At 40.9% G+C, this 12,488-nt stretch overlaps 2 protein-coding genes and 1 long non-coding RNA gene across 5 annotated transcripts in view; 2 read left to right on the forward strand and 1 right to left on the reverse strand.

The window, feature by feature from the left end:
* Window positions 1–107: 107 nt before the first annotated feature.
* On the reverse strand, window positions 108–4,720 carry LOC104838857. Its single transcript, XR_775115.1, has 2 exons — window positions 4,627–4,720; window positions 108–1,399 (listed from the first exon to the last, which is right to left on the reverse strand). It is a non-coding gene; the product is annotated as an uncharacterized LOC104838857 (long non-coding RNA).
* Window positions 4,721–4,985: 265 nt separating this feature from the next.
* On the forward strand, window positions 4,986–11,457 carry CAMLG (calcium modulating ligand). Of its 3 annotated transcripts, none has more exons than XM_010578859.1 (5): window positions 4,986–5,173; window positions 6,644–7,098; window positions 7,870–7,935; window positions 8,791–8,850; window positions 9,623–10,168. In XM_010578859.1, the coding sequence occupies exons 1-5, from the start codon at window positions 5,008–5,010 to the stop codon at window positions 9,812–9,814; spliced, it is 939 nt and encodes a 312-aa protein (XP_010577161.1). In that variant the 5' UTR covers window positions 4,986–5,007; the 3' UTR covers window positions 9,815–10,168. The 3 variants fall into 3 exon arrangements, with proteins under 3 accessions (XP_010577161.1, XP_010577163.1, XP_010577162.1); XM_010578861.1 differs by having other exon boundaries at window positions 8,783–8,850; window positions 9,623–9,660; XM_010578860.1 differs by lacking the exon at window positions 8,791–8,850 and having other exon boundaries at window positions 9,623–11,457.
* The window catches only part of DDX46 (DEAD (Asp-Glu-Ala-Asp) box polypeptide 46), a 24,528-nt gene continuing 21,853 nt past the window's right edge, over window positions 9,814–12,488 (forward strand). Inside the window, exon 1 of the mRNA XM_010579194.1 lies at window positions 9,814–9,860. Coding sequence (XP_010577496.1) covers window positions 9,814–9,860 — 47 coding nt within the window. The remainder of the gene's footprint in view (window positions 9,861–12,488) is intronic.

The following is a 12,488-nucleotide window of genomic DNA, read 5'->3' on the forward strand; positions in this document are numbered from 1 at the left end:
TGCAGCATGAAGTACATTTACAAAGGCAATACTGAAAAGGTGAAATACATTTTGTAAAATAAAGAATTCTTTGTTGTTCAAAATGTATATTTCTGTAACTCTTTGCATTTTTTTTTTTTTTTTTTTGCTGCTAGATATAAAACCTCACAATACTGATCATGATTTGCAGGGAAATTCTTTCTAAGTGCATCCAGTGATTACAGACAGAACATCTCAATGTTCAACTTAATGCTTAAAGTAGCAATGAAACAACTGTTCATTGTGAAACGAACAAATACTTATGAAGCGTAGAATCCAGTGCTTGGATTGGATTATGGCTAATAGGACTAAAGGTAAGCTTAACCGAGACAAGATGGCTGAATTTGTTAAAGCTTTTAATAAGTCAGTATTCTAATTTAAAAAATAGTGGGCAGGAGTGGGCCCTATATGAGAGACATCTTAAAAAGTCAGTGGCTGAGTCAGCAGCAAACGTAGACTTAGGTAGATGGCAAGCTTTGTTTTTCTTCAGTAAGAGGAATAGTTCTAATTTTAGTTTGTGAATGGTGTGGGAGGAGAAGGGCAAGGAAGGTTATTTCAGATTTTTTGGTTTATGTTTAGACTTTTGGCTCTTGTTTACATTAACTGAATGTTAGGCCCCTAAAATCTAGTGTGTTTCTGAAGTGAGTTTGTATGACAGCAGTTCAAACAATGTTTCAAGGCAACATTGAATATTTCAATGTTAAAATCGGAAAAGAAACTATTTTTCCAAAGACAAAAATATTATATTGTGTTTGAAGATTTGTTTATGGTTTGAGACACACTTGAAGTTTAAAAAAAAAAAATATTTTTTTTTTACTGCAGCTGTGTAATGAGCCTAGGTCCAAAGCCAGTGTGCACCAAATAAAAGCTTTAAATATACTCTCAGATCCCTGCCAGAGCTACAAATGGAAGTTGACATTGAACTTGAAGTGAAAATTTATATACAAAAATATTTAAATCATTTTGTAAAAGTGTATTGGTAATTGTTCTGTTTTGGAGATTAAGCTATCACTGAAAGCTACCAACATAAAGAGTATTTAATTACTGTATCCCAATGCCCATGGAAGTGTTTCATATAGAAAAATCTTGGTTTGCTTTTTTGTTTAATAGTGGTAAACTTAAAGGTCTTGCAAAACCTACTTTCTGAGGCAAGTAACTTGAACAGGTAAAACACAAGTGGTCAAACATGTACTGTGGTTAGGCTAGTTAACTTACATTTTGTGATACAAATGTCAAAGGACATCATAGGGTAATCATTTGCTGCCATTTCAGGCTGTAGCTGCACGTGATTGTCAGGAGTTGCCTTACTTCAGGGGAGAAGTTTCTTTGCGGAAGTTGTTCTTGTCGCTTGAGCACAAGAAGCTAAAGTTCAGAACAATGTCTAAAATAGCATGAAAAGACTATTAGAACCAATTTAAGCTTCCCTGTCTGCTGTCTACATAGCAAACAGGAGTATATTTACTTGAACAGATTTTCAGAGAATTGCACGGTTTCTAGTCATAGTGAAGAGGTTTTTTAAGTTTTGACAGTCTGATTTTTTTTTTTTTGCCAGCGGAAAGGGTCTCTTTAAATCATAAATGGAAGCTATGCACTTGCATAGGTTATGACTTAAAACTCGTGTTTGGGGAATATTATCACTCAGATGTTGAAATGCATCCTTGCATCTAACAGCCCACCCAAAGTCTGTTTCTTACTGTGACTGTATTTTGCTACTATATCCCTTATTTTTTTTAAAAACATACAATATTGGAGATAGCTTCATTGCTTTATGTATACCAGACTAATGGCTAAAGATGTCAGTCTTTGTGGCAATTAATAACTTTGAAGTAGAGTCCCTAAGTGTTACAGAGCAAAACATTATAAACGAGACTCAGATGAACTCTCTTGGAGTTCTCTTCACTTCGGAAGAAATTCTGTATTGAACTTCGTTAGTTTATTCCCTCACAGTGGGGAAAGGCCTGCTGGTTCACCTTGTGTTGCTGTAAGGGCAATACAGGACAGATGAACACACAAACTACCTATGATGTGTCGTTTTTACCCGCAATTGAAAAATGAGGACACTGAAGATGAACTGCAAAAACGGGCAAGAGTGGCTCTGGTACTTAGATCTCAGCACGACAACTCTACCACTGCAAATGTACTCTATTTTTCTAGTTGAAGACTTTTTTTTTTAAACTATTTCTGTATTTGACACACTAGTGTTCAGCCAACATTGTTACCATCCATTTTACTTTGCTTTCATTATCGTTTTTAATTTAATATATTTGAGTCTAAGTCCACATAGACTGTGTTGCAATAACTAGATGATTCACTTTTCTTTAGAATTAATTTCTTAACAGAATTTAATCAAAGATGCAGAATGGCTGTTAAGTAAGGGACCATTAAATGTGATTTTAAGGTTCTGTTTACTATTATGGATGTAATCCTTATAGTAAATTTAATTTTGTAAAGTAGTGTATAATATTGTAATATTAAATCTTTGTTTTCTGAACTCAAACATTTGATCTTCAGTATGAAGTTATAAATCTTCCCCCTTCTGAATTTGAGACAGGATTTACTTGTCCTCCTTTTTACAGTTTGTAATTTTCACTGTTTTATTCCTGTAAAAAGTAATTTGTAACACATGCAAATGCTTATTTTATCTGTGCTAATTTATCAGATTTGGCTACTCAATAAAATTAATTGAAAGAACTCATGCAAGTCCATCAGTCCTTTCTTATAAATAATGTATTTGATCAATTGAGATAAATACCATGTACCAAAAGTGATAAATTCTGCTTTTAGCTAAAATGTAGTATTTAGGTGATAAAAACTGAGAGGGAATTTGAGAAAATTAGTTCCAGCTGACTCAAATTTTTCTTCTGTCACTGGCATTTTTTTTTTGTCCCTCCAGAGCATCTCTGTCAGTCAGCCCTGTTACTCAGCCCTACCTTGGGGTTTGTTCTTCCAGTAAGCCCGCAGTGGTGCTGCACCCCACCATGTGGTACCCTGCCATCTGGCTGGAAGGTGGTCTCAAGAGCCAGCTGACATTTATGGTTGGAATTTATCCTTCAGCAGTGTTCCCAAGATGGTGATCCATTTTATTGTAGGTAACCTGGTATCTTCATTTAACATCCTAGTCTTTCAACACTTTTTTTGTAATAGTCATTCCATCTTATGCTTGCCAGTTTTTTTTATGAGCTGTCATCATGCTGGTTCATCGTACATAAGTTAATGCATGAGCTTGGTACTTTTACCTCTGTATTTAACAGTTTTTTGAATACAGAATCCTATCATTCTCTAAATCACTTAGTATCACAGAAATATTAATTGGACTTGTTGGCATAAAGTTCTTCCTCAATACATGTAACGATCTGTCCCGCTGCTGCTGAATTTCACCACTCCAGCTGTAGCTCGGCGTTCAACAGGCAGCCATCCTAGCACTGGTCTTTGGAACTCCAAATACAGGATCTTGAAGCTGAGTCCTGCTTCTAATTGAAGTGCCTGTGGCGCAGTCTGTGAGTTAAGGAGTGCAAGTTGTTCAGTGTCAAGGATGTTGAAGGTAATTAGTTTGAAGTATTGATGGAAAGTATCCATGTCCCTGTCTTCATGTGGTTTGGCTTTCAGGTCCTTTTGCTATGCATGTTAGCTCTGTGAATGTTCAGCTAAGGGAATAATACTGTAGCCCAGTTGTGTCACTTTTTGTCATGCAAGTAGAGGTGTGATGGACTTATTATTGTGCATAAATATGGATGTTATGCCAACTGTATCTTGCTAGAAAGAACCGAAGACACTCCTTGTTTTATATTGTTACAGTAACTCTGGCATCCTTGAGAGGTCCTTCTTCCCTTGGTTTTTTCCTCAATATGAATAGTCAATCCCTTCAGCTGCTCACTATATTAACAGCAGTGCAGTGACACTACACTGGGAATACGATTCGGGAAGCTGACCCGTGCTGCCTACCAGCACCTAGAAGGCATTTCCCTACGCTGTGTATTCGTTTCATGTCCACACAAAACCGTCTGTTTCCTGGCACTCTAATAAACAGCATATTCTCTTCCCTCGTTTGGAGTGTGCCAAGATGATAAATTAACTTCCTAAATTCAGCTGCACAGCAGCCCTCAAAGCTTTTCCAACAGAAAATCTCACAACCTGGCACTGCGCTCCCCCTCAGCGCGCTGATCTGTTCTGCCTGAGGAGCACAATGGGGGCTCGCACTTTGTAGTTTAAACGTTGCGTGCTGGAAATTAAACATCTCTGTGAACTTAGCCTTGTGAACACCTCTGATGTTCTGCTCCTTTTGTACAGTCAGTTTTAACTGTTGTTTTTCTAGTTAGAGAGGCAAATACTACTTTGGTTAGAAACATGAACGTTTGCTTATTCTAATGCTTTTAAGTTTCTACACAGAAACTCTGTAGAAACATCTCTCTGTATGATAAGGAGAATGCTACTATCCTGTACCAGTTTTTACATAGCATCGCTAAGCAGATTTTCCTCCTGGCTTTGCCAGGTTTACCGAAATCAGAATTTTAAGCAAACCAAGGAAGTTGCTGGCCAGCACCGGCCCTCAGAGCATGAAGTCACGTCACCGCTGGTTTGCTTTTCCTATAGGCATGCAAAACCCCTCACCCTGGCTGCAGCTGTCAGGCAGGTTTCCCTCAGCGCAGCGTTCCCCCCACCACCCCCGCCGCCACCTCAGCCCCGCTGGGCCGGCGCCGCCCCGCGGCCATCGCTCCCTTCCCGCCTCCTCGCTGCGCTGACGCCATCGCCTCTCGCGCCGTGATGTCACTTCCGAGGCCGGAGCGGCCATCTTCAGTGCGGGCGGCGTCCGGCCAGAGAGCGCGCCCCGCCGAGGGCTCTCCCCGCGCGGTTCCTCGTCCTCCTGCCCTTACGCGAGATGGCGGCGCTTGCTTCAGCGGTCGGAGGCGGGCGGCGCTGGCGCCTGCGCGCTGAGGCGGGGCGGCCCCATTGTGCGGCGCTGAGGTAACGCCGCGGCCTCTTCTGCCGGGGATGGAGGACGGCGGTGGGGCGGGAGCAGTGCCCGCGCCCCCGGGGGCCCCTGCCGGCCTCTCGGCCTCCCAGCGCCGAGCCGAGCTGCGGCGGAGGAAGCTGCTGATGAACTCGGAGGAGCGGATCAACCGCATCATGGGTTTCCACCGGCCCGCGGTGGGCAAGGGTGAGCCGGGTGGCGGCGGGGCTGCGGCGGCGGTGGTGTGAGGGGTCCCGGCCGCGGGGCTGGCGGTGAGGACGGGCTGCGGCCTCCTTCTGCCGTAACCGCTCCCCCCCGCAGTCTTCTCACGGGACAGTGGCTGGCTCCCAGCGGCTGCTGTTTGGCCTCTCGGTGCGATCTTTCGTTTCAGCGATGCTTTAAGTCAAGCACGACCTTCTCTGGTCCTCGAGAGACCCGCGGATAGAATACGTGTGTCACCAGAAATGTGCCGAGATCGGGTCTTGGGGCTGTTACTGTTCATCCATAGCGAGGAGACAAGCTGTCGTTTCCCTTCAAGTAGTTTTTCTTGGTTGAAGAAACGATGAGCCTCCCCTACATTTTCATACAGTAACTACTTTCATAGTTGTGTTTTCATATTGAAGTTTTCTCGCATTTGGATAATAACCAGTCATTGGTTGCTTGTGGTTGACATGCAGAATTTTCTTGCAGATTCATAGGTAGGTCATTTATATTTCTGTACATACTTTGAGGAGGCTGACTGTCTTGTCAGGAAAGAGCTCTCCGATTTCAGTTTACAAGGGTGCCCATATGCTGTGAATCAATATGCTTTAATGCTGAAAAATACTCTTTAAGCATTGGTTCTTCCTCTCTGGTAGGACCAGACCTGTTCTGCACACCTCTCAGTTTGATTTTTTTTCTCTAGGATCATCTCTTGCTGTAAGATGGGGTCTTCAGGTTTAATACAGAGCAGGTTAACACTGCTTTGCCTCTGACAATAGAGAAGAACAAGCCAAAGTACACTCCTTCTATTGCCTGCTCATTTGTCAGTCTTTAATGCTCCTTCCATGTGATGCACTTTCTGTAAATATTTGTCCTTTTTTCATGTTGCTTCATGTATTTGGAACAACTTTCCTCTTGGGCATGCAACATTGTTGCTTAAGGAAGTCTGATGTTTTAATTTCTCTATTGCTGACTGACAGCTTCAACTTCCAACCAGTGTTGCACAGCTTTCTGTCTCGTGTCTGTGCCGTTTCTGAAGAGTGCCCTGCAATGCAAGGCAGGTACATGTAGGGTTCTTTGTAGGCTGATGGAGGGGATCCAGGAGTGTGCTGAGTCCAGCTGTGTAAAAATGTAATTTTGGTGAAGCTGATGAGCGTTTTCAGTCTAGGCCATGCTGTGCTCTTCCCTTTTTGTTACCATCATCTGTTGTGTAACCAAAGTCTGAGTGTAAATGTTTCCTTTGATATACAAGTAGGTTGTGTATGAGCTGAGCCTGTTTCTTTTTAAAATGGGATTGCTTGTATTCAGGTATGTCAGATGGCTTTGTGATTAATAATTGGCACATTTATTAATCATAAATCTGTCTTTTCACTTTGGAAGTGGAGGCATCAACCCAGGACCCCAATCCAGTATGGCTCGAATGGTGTTCCATTTACCTGGTGTGCATAACTCTGTATTTTTGTTTCTCTTCTTTAGATGACGAAAGTCACACAGAATCAAAGCTTCAGCACGAACAAGATAAATCAAACTCGCTTCCCATTCCTTCAGTTTCCAAGCGAATTGTGCTTGGTGATTCTGTCTGTAATATGGCAGGCACGGCTGACCATGCAGGCAGCATGTTAGACCTCAAAGGGGATAAGGACTTGTACAGTAAAACTCCAGAGCTTGTCAATGAGGGTACAAGTGAGCTCCGTCACCGTAATAGAGGGGAACTGCCATCTGAAGCTGCACCACGGCCACCTAGACATGGATTAGACCAGTACTTATCCAGATTTGATGAAGCTCTGAAGCTGAGGAACCAGCTGATGAATGAGAAGCCAAGCCAAGAGAATGGGAATGCAGTGGAGGAGTTTGACTCTTTCCGCATTTTTAGATTGGTGGGATGTGCTCTGCTTGCCATCGCAGTCAGGGCTTTTGTGTGCAAGTACTTGGTGAGTTCAGGGAAACAAACAATCCTATTCTGTTTTGCTAGTTTACTGCAAACTTACTGTAAAGTATCCTTTATCTAGGGCTGAAGTCCATCAGTAGCGACTGAGTTTGGAACTTCAGGCACTCTACATTTCCAACAACTGTATAAAACCTAAAAAAATCTCTAAATTCTTTAAGATGAATCTGCATTACCTAACACAGCCACTGTGTTAACAGCTGAGAGTAGCATGCGTTTGGCCTGTAGTGTTTGAGGAGCAGAAGCACTAGAATAGCTGTTGCAGCTTCAGTCCCCTGCAAGTTTATTCCCATCTTTGTGAGCATGAGTCAACTGCTCTTCTAGTTTGGAATCTACAAAAGAATAATAGAGTAAGAACAATAATAGTTGTCCAAGAGAAGCAGATCCTACTCATTTATCAGTCTTCTGAGAAAAGTAGTTCCTCAATATTCCTGGTGTCTGCCAGTACATCATACAGAGGTGTGTGGCTGGTACAGCCTGCCACCTCCTGGATCACTGGGCTCATTTTTACATGCTGCTGTACGCTTCAGGTTTTCAGGTTTTTAGGCTCAAAGAAAATAAAGCAGAACCTCATTTTTGACATGTAACTTGTCTACTTAGGTTTGTAGTATTCAAGAATACTGTTGCTATTGTCCAAAAATTATTTTTTTACCTATGTAACTTTCTTTTATGACTTGGAAAGCATTAAATTACTGTGTTTTATTAGCTATTACTTCTGACCAAGTTAATTTTTGTATATTCTTTTCTGTTCCTTTAGTCAATATTTGCACCGTTTCTTACTCTGCAACTTGCTTACATGGGACTGTCCAAGTACTTTCCAAAGGTAAAATATTTTTTTCATAATTAATTTGAAATGTTTTAAATTTAAACTTGTGCTTAGATTGTATTGTTTTAGGACCAATGCATGTGAAGTATTCTTCCCTTGTTTTAAACTGTAGAATTGAGAGTTTCTAAATGCTGATAGTTTATACTAGCTTTTAATCTTCCCAGATTTAGTCCAAATCTTTTTTAAAAGTTGCTGTGAAAACGTGGACTAGCAGCTTGTTTAGCTGTAGCCTAATTGAAAGCATCGGACCAGGAAAGCCAGGTAGTTCTTTCATGTCTTCAGGAAATTTTTGCTTTTCTCCTAGACCATACTGTTCTGTGGTTACTGTTTGCTCTGTCAGCAGCTCTTTGCATGTGATACCTGGATGAAATTTGGGAGGGTGTTCGTTAAAAAATGAGACAGTCCTTGGGTTTTAAGGGCTCTAGATTCCATTGCTAGTATCTGTTTGAATGGCAGCTTGAAATGAGACATTTATTTGTGTGTGAAACTTGCTGCTTATTAGCAAGATTTGCTATATACTTGCTTTATATATTTACACCAGTTAATTGTGCTGAAGTATTTGGTTGATGATTTTGTCAGGTCTACAGTGCAAAGCAGGACTGAATGATGCTCAAGCCATAGTTGAAAGGGAAAATTTGCATTTTAAAGGAATAATAGATTACCTGTAGCAAATCAGAATAAATCAGCAGTTCTTTTGTAGTTAAGTATATCATTGAAAACTAAACTTCATAGTAGTCATTCTAAGCTGACGTGTCACAACACAGAACAGTAGAATTAGCCTTAGACTTGCACTAGCTCATCTGCTAGATCTTTTTGATCTTGTTTCCACTGTCTTTAAAATCAGCTCTTCAGTTTCAAAATTTAAAGAGGTGGTGCCTTTCCACAGCTTGCTTTTACTGCGCTTACACCCAGGTGAGGTCAATCAGCTTGTTATCCTTCATTTTTCTCTCATGAAACCTAGTAAGATTCTTGAAAGCTTAATTTAGATTGGATTAAATTAAGATGTTCAGCAAGTATCAAATTGCCAAAACTTTCAGCCACTATCATCTTTTCCTGCCTGTCAGACTTTGCATCCTCAGGATTCCTTATCTTAAGGACAGGAGCACAGCTTTCAAAAGGGCTTTTGGGCATTTCTGAGTTGGAGAGGATAAAATTGCCGAAGGGAGTCATGCTAAAATAGAAAGAAACAGTTGGTTTTCAATTCTAAATCATTTTTATATGTTAGAAAAGTAACTATTTTTTGCCAAGTAGTGTGAAGAGATTAATCCTGTTCTGCCAGTGGAGATGCCTGGCTTGGCTTCTTACACCCAGGCTGCCCTTGTCTGGGACTCTTCCTGCTCATGCAGAAGCTGCTGCATAGCCCCACTTTACAGCCTGCTTGGAGTGCCAGCATGAAGCAGGCATAATACCTGTGATGAATTTTACCTGCTGTTAACTAGCTTCTCGCTCAGCTCCATTGGATCCATCACAACATGAATCTGTAGTTAGGATAAGCATTGTGAATCCTGGAGCGTGTCTGGAGAGAATCAATCCAAAGCTGCTAATCTTACCGATGAATTTGGAATGTGCCTGGCTGTGTGTGAAACCGTCACAACATTTGTGAAATATAAAGCAGAATTGGACTATAGCAGAAGAACTAATGTAATACTGTTTGTGTGTGGTTTTTGTTTTTTTTTTCTTTTAGTGTGAGAAGAAGGTGAAAACGACAGTATTAACTGCTGCTCTTTTACTGTCTGGAATCCCTGCAGAAGTCATTAGTCGCTCCATGGACACCTACAGCAAAATGGGAGATGTTTTCACAGACCTTTGTGTCTATTTCTTTACTTTTATCTTTTGCCATGAACTTATTCTGTTTTTTGGTTCTGAAGTACCATGATGGCTGTAGAATTCAACGCAGTAGTTACACTAAAGCTTTCTGGACTGTATTCCTTTAATGTCTGACTGTGCAGACAGGTTTAAACTTTCATTGAAATTCTTACCTGTTGGAATGCTTGAAAGGAGCCTTAAATCCAGTCATTTTGGGAAAGGAAGAGCAAGGTCCCAGACTGCCAGTTGTATTGGTTCAGTTTATTTAAATACTGTGTCTGCCTGTTACAAATGTGAAGAATAGGATGCAAGTGTCAGTGGATGATTTATTTGGTTTAGTTAGATGATGCCCTTCTCAGCCTCCTTCATAAATATTTACAAAGCTGCCTTTGTTCTTTCCAGTGAGAACAAAGAGAATTCCTTTCAGCAGAACCATATATATATATATATATATATATCCAGTATGACTATAGCTAACAAGAACTGCTCATTTTGTGATGTTCCCATTTTTTTAAGAAAGCTCTAAATAAAGAAATCCCTGTATTCTGTTGTTCAAATTCAGAATGTTGAACCAAGTAGCTGCTTCTGGAGAATGTTGGTGAAACATGCCACTTTGTTGTCCTAATCCTTGCCTTGCTATACATTATTTGTTGTGATTGTGATTAATTTCATTTGATGATTATAGTGCAAAACAGCTAAGCAAAACCAACAACAAAAAAATCCTGTTGCTACAAATGTTATTAATCAAAAAATAGGAAGAAACAAAATTGTTAGTCTCACCTGTTTGTGAGTTCCCAGCAGCCTAATCCTAGTGTAGCTCATACATGTGCTTTCATTCTGATGCTTTTTCATTATTTAACAGTTCATCTCATGAGGGGAAAGTTGTATATATTGGTAACCAACCTGCAGTATCAAATGTTTGCTCTAGTATATGTAAAACTTAAAAGGCAACTATTTTTTTTTTCTAGCTCCTTGCAGGATTGCATAAGACAACTTCTAATAAGACATTAATTTCTGCCATTTGTCTGGTAATAAAACAGATACATTTGCATGTAAACGGGATCTTAACTGCAGAAGAGTTCTGCTCCTGCTGCGTAATACTACAACCCAACCGTATACAGTCTTTGATTCAGCAGAGCTGTTTACGTTAACTTTTTTGGTGTGTTTGTGAAATTGCCCCAGTGAAACCACAGTAGCCATTCCTGTTTAAATCCTGTATACCACAAGTGACAGTGAAATAAAAAACAGTGCTTTGAGTTGACTCCCACATGAAGATCTACGTATGAAGGCAGAATAGCATTTTGTATTTTTTTCTGTGGGCATCCAGCCACATAGGTGAAAAGACAAATACAGATGAATCCTGTTACTGGATAAAGTAGCAAGCTAGCGAATGCTTTTGTTTTCAATCTCATATGAATTTTGCACAGTGAGAGGAAGTGTCATTCCAAATAGTCAGCTTAAACGCTGATAATCTGTAAAAATTTCTATTTAAGCTAAATTTAGTAATATTTTCAACTTGTAGTTTTCTGTTTAGAATCTGGACTTTCAGGTAATCTAGGCCAATACCTTTTTTAGCATAGGGAAACACCTATTTATTTTGGTATTTGTCTGCAGAAATTTTTTTGGGGAGCAGCAGTGTTTGATTATGCCTCTTTAAAGTAAATGGCCCTGCTTTCTGATTACTCTTTTGTGTTAAAGCTTCCTGCTATAACATTAGTGCTGCATTTCTGACTACTGAATTAGATATACGTTTGTTTGTGGCATGAAAATGACAAGCTTATGTTTTGATTTGACCATTTTCAGGTTTTTTTACTGATTATTTTACAGTGAGTATTATGTTAAAGGTGTCCAGGGCTGGGCTGCAAAAGATTCTGACTTAGGCCTATTAGCACAAATATTCATTCAGAAGCTTTAAATCTGTTCATATTAGACAGGAGTTTCAGCAAATTGAAATAGGTATCATTTAAGGTTGAGATATGTAAATAATGAGTTTGCTCAAAAGTTATGCTTGTTCTGACTCTATTTATATGCCCAAATGTAATAAGAATAAATTGCAAAAATACTGTGTATTAACATCTGTGAAAAGCAATGAATTTTTAATCTTCAGCATAAAAATTTTAATCCTGATCAGCTAAATACTAAGAAGAGGGCTGACCCACCTGCTGTATGTACGTTCACTCAAGCCTTTGCACCGTCCTTACATGCACGGAAAGACGAAGCACATTTTCTTCTCAGGCGGTGAAAGAAATCTTGCTGCGAGACCTAACCTGGAACTTTTCAGCCTGTAAACTTTTGGGGTTTTTTTGTCCGGTGAGTTTGGGGGGGGCTGGAGGAGGCCTCCCCGCCTTTGGGTGAGCGGGCACAGCACCAGGAGGGGCTTGTGCTCGTTCACCTCGGGTCAAGAAACAAATCCCTTTTATTCCGTTTCTAGCTTATCCCTGTTCGTGTACATAATTCTCTTTAACGTTTATTGCCAAACTGATCGTTTTCTATTAAAAGTATATTTGTTACCCCCTTCCTTGGCGGTTTGTCCTGGCTGGGGAAGAGGGTCGTGGTGCGGCGGAGGACGTTTTTCACCGGGCATCCCGCCGGGACCGGGCAGCGGGGCTGAAGCCTTTGCCCGGGGAGTTGCGGCGAGCGCCGGGGCGGCGGGCAGCCGCCCGTTCCTGCGCGTTTCGCTGCTGCGCCCTCCGACCGCCAGGGGGCGCCGCAGCCGGGGCGCGGGGCGGACGGGGGGCGGGGGG

The sequence above is a fragment of the Haliaeetus leucocephalus genome, unplaced genomic scaffold (genome assembly GCF_000737465.1).
Source record: "Haliaeetus leucocephalus isolate CR32 unplaced genomic scaffold, Haliaeetus_leucocephalus-4.0 Scaffold656, whole genome shotgun sequence".
NCBI classification, from domain to species: Eukaryota; Metazoa; Chordata; class Aves; order Accipitriformes; family Accipitridae; genus Haliaeetus; species Haliaeetus leucocephalus.

Coding starts and splice junctions, on each gene's coding strand:
- CAMLG (XM_010578859.1), top strand. CDS start 5,008: ATGGAGGACGGCGGTGGGGCGGGAGCAGTGCCCGCGCCCCCGGGGGCC. Junction 5,174..6,643: donor CCGGCCCGCGGTGGGCAAGG/GTGAGCCGGGTG, acceptor TCTCTTCTTTAG/ATGACGAAAGTCACACAGAA. Junction 8,851..9,622: donor TTTACTGCGCTTACACCCAG/GTGAGGTCAATC, acceptor TTTTTCTTTTAG/TGTGAGAAGAAGGTGAAAAC.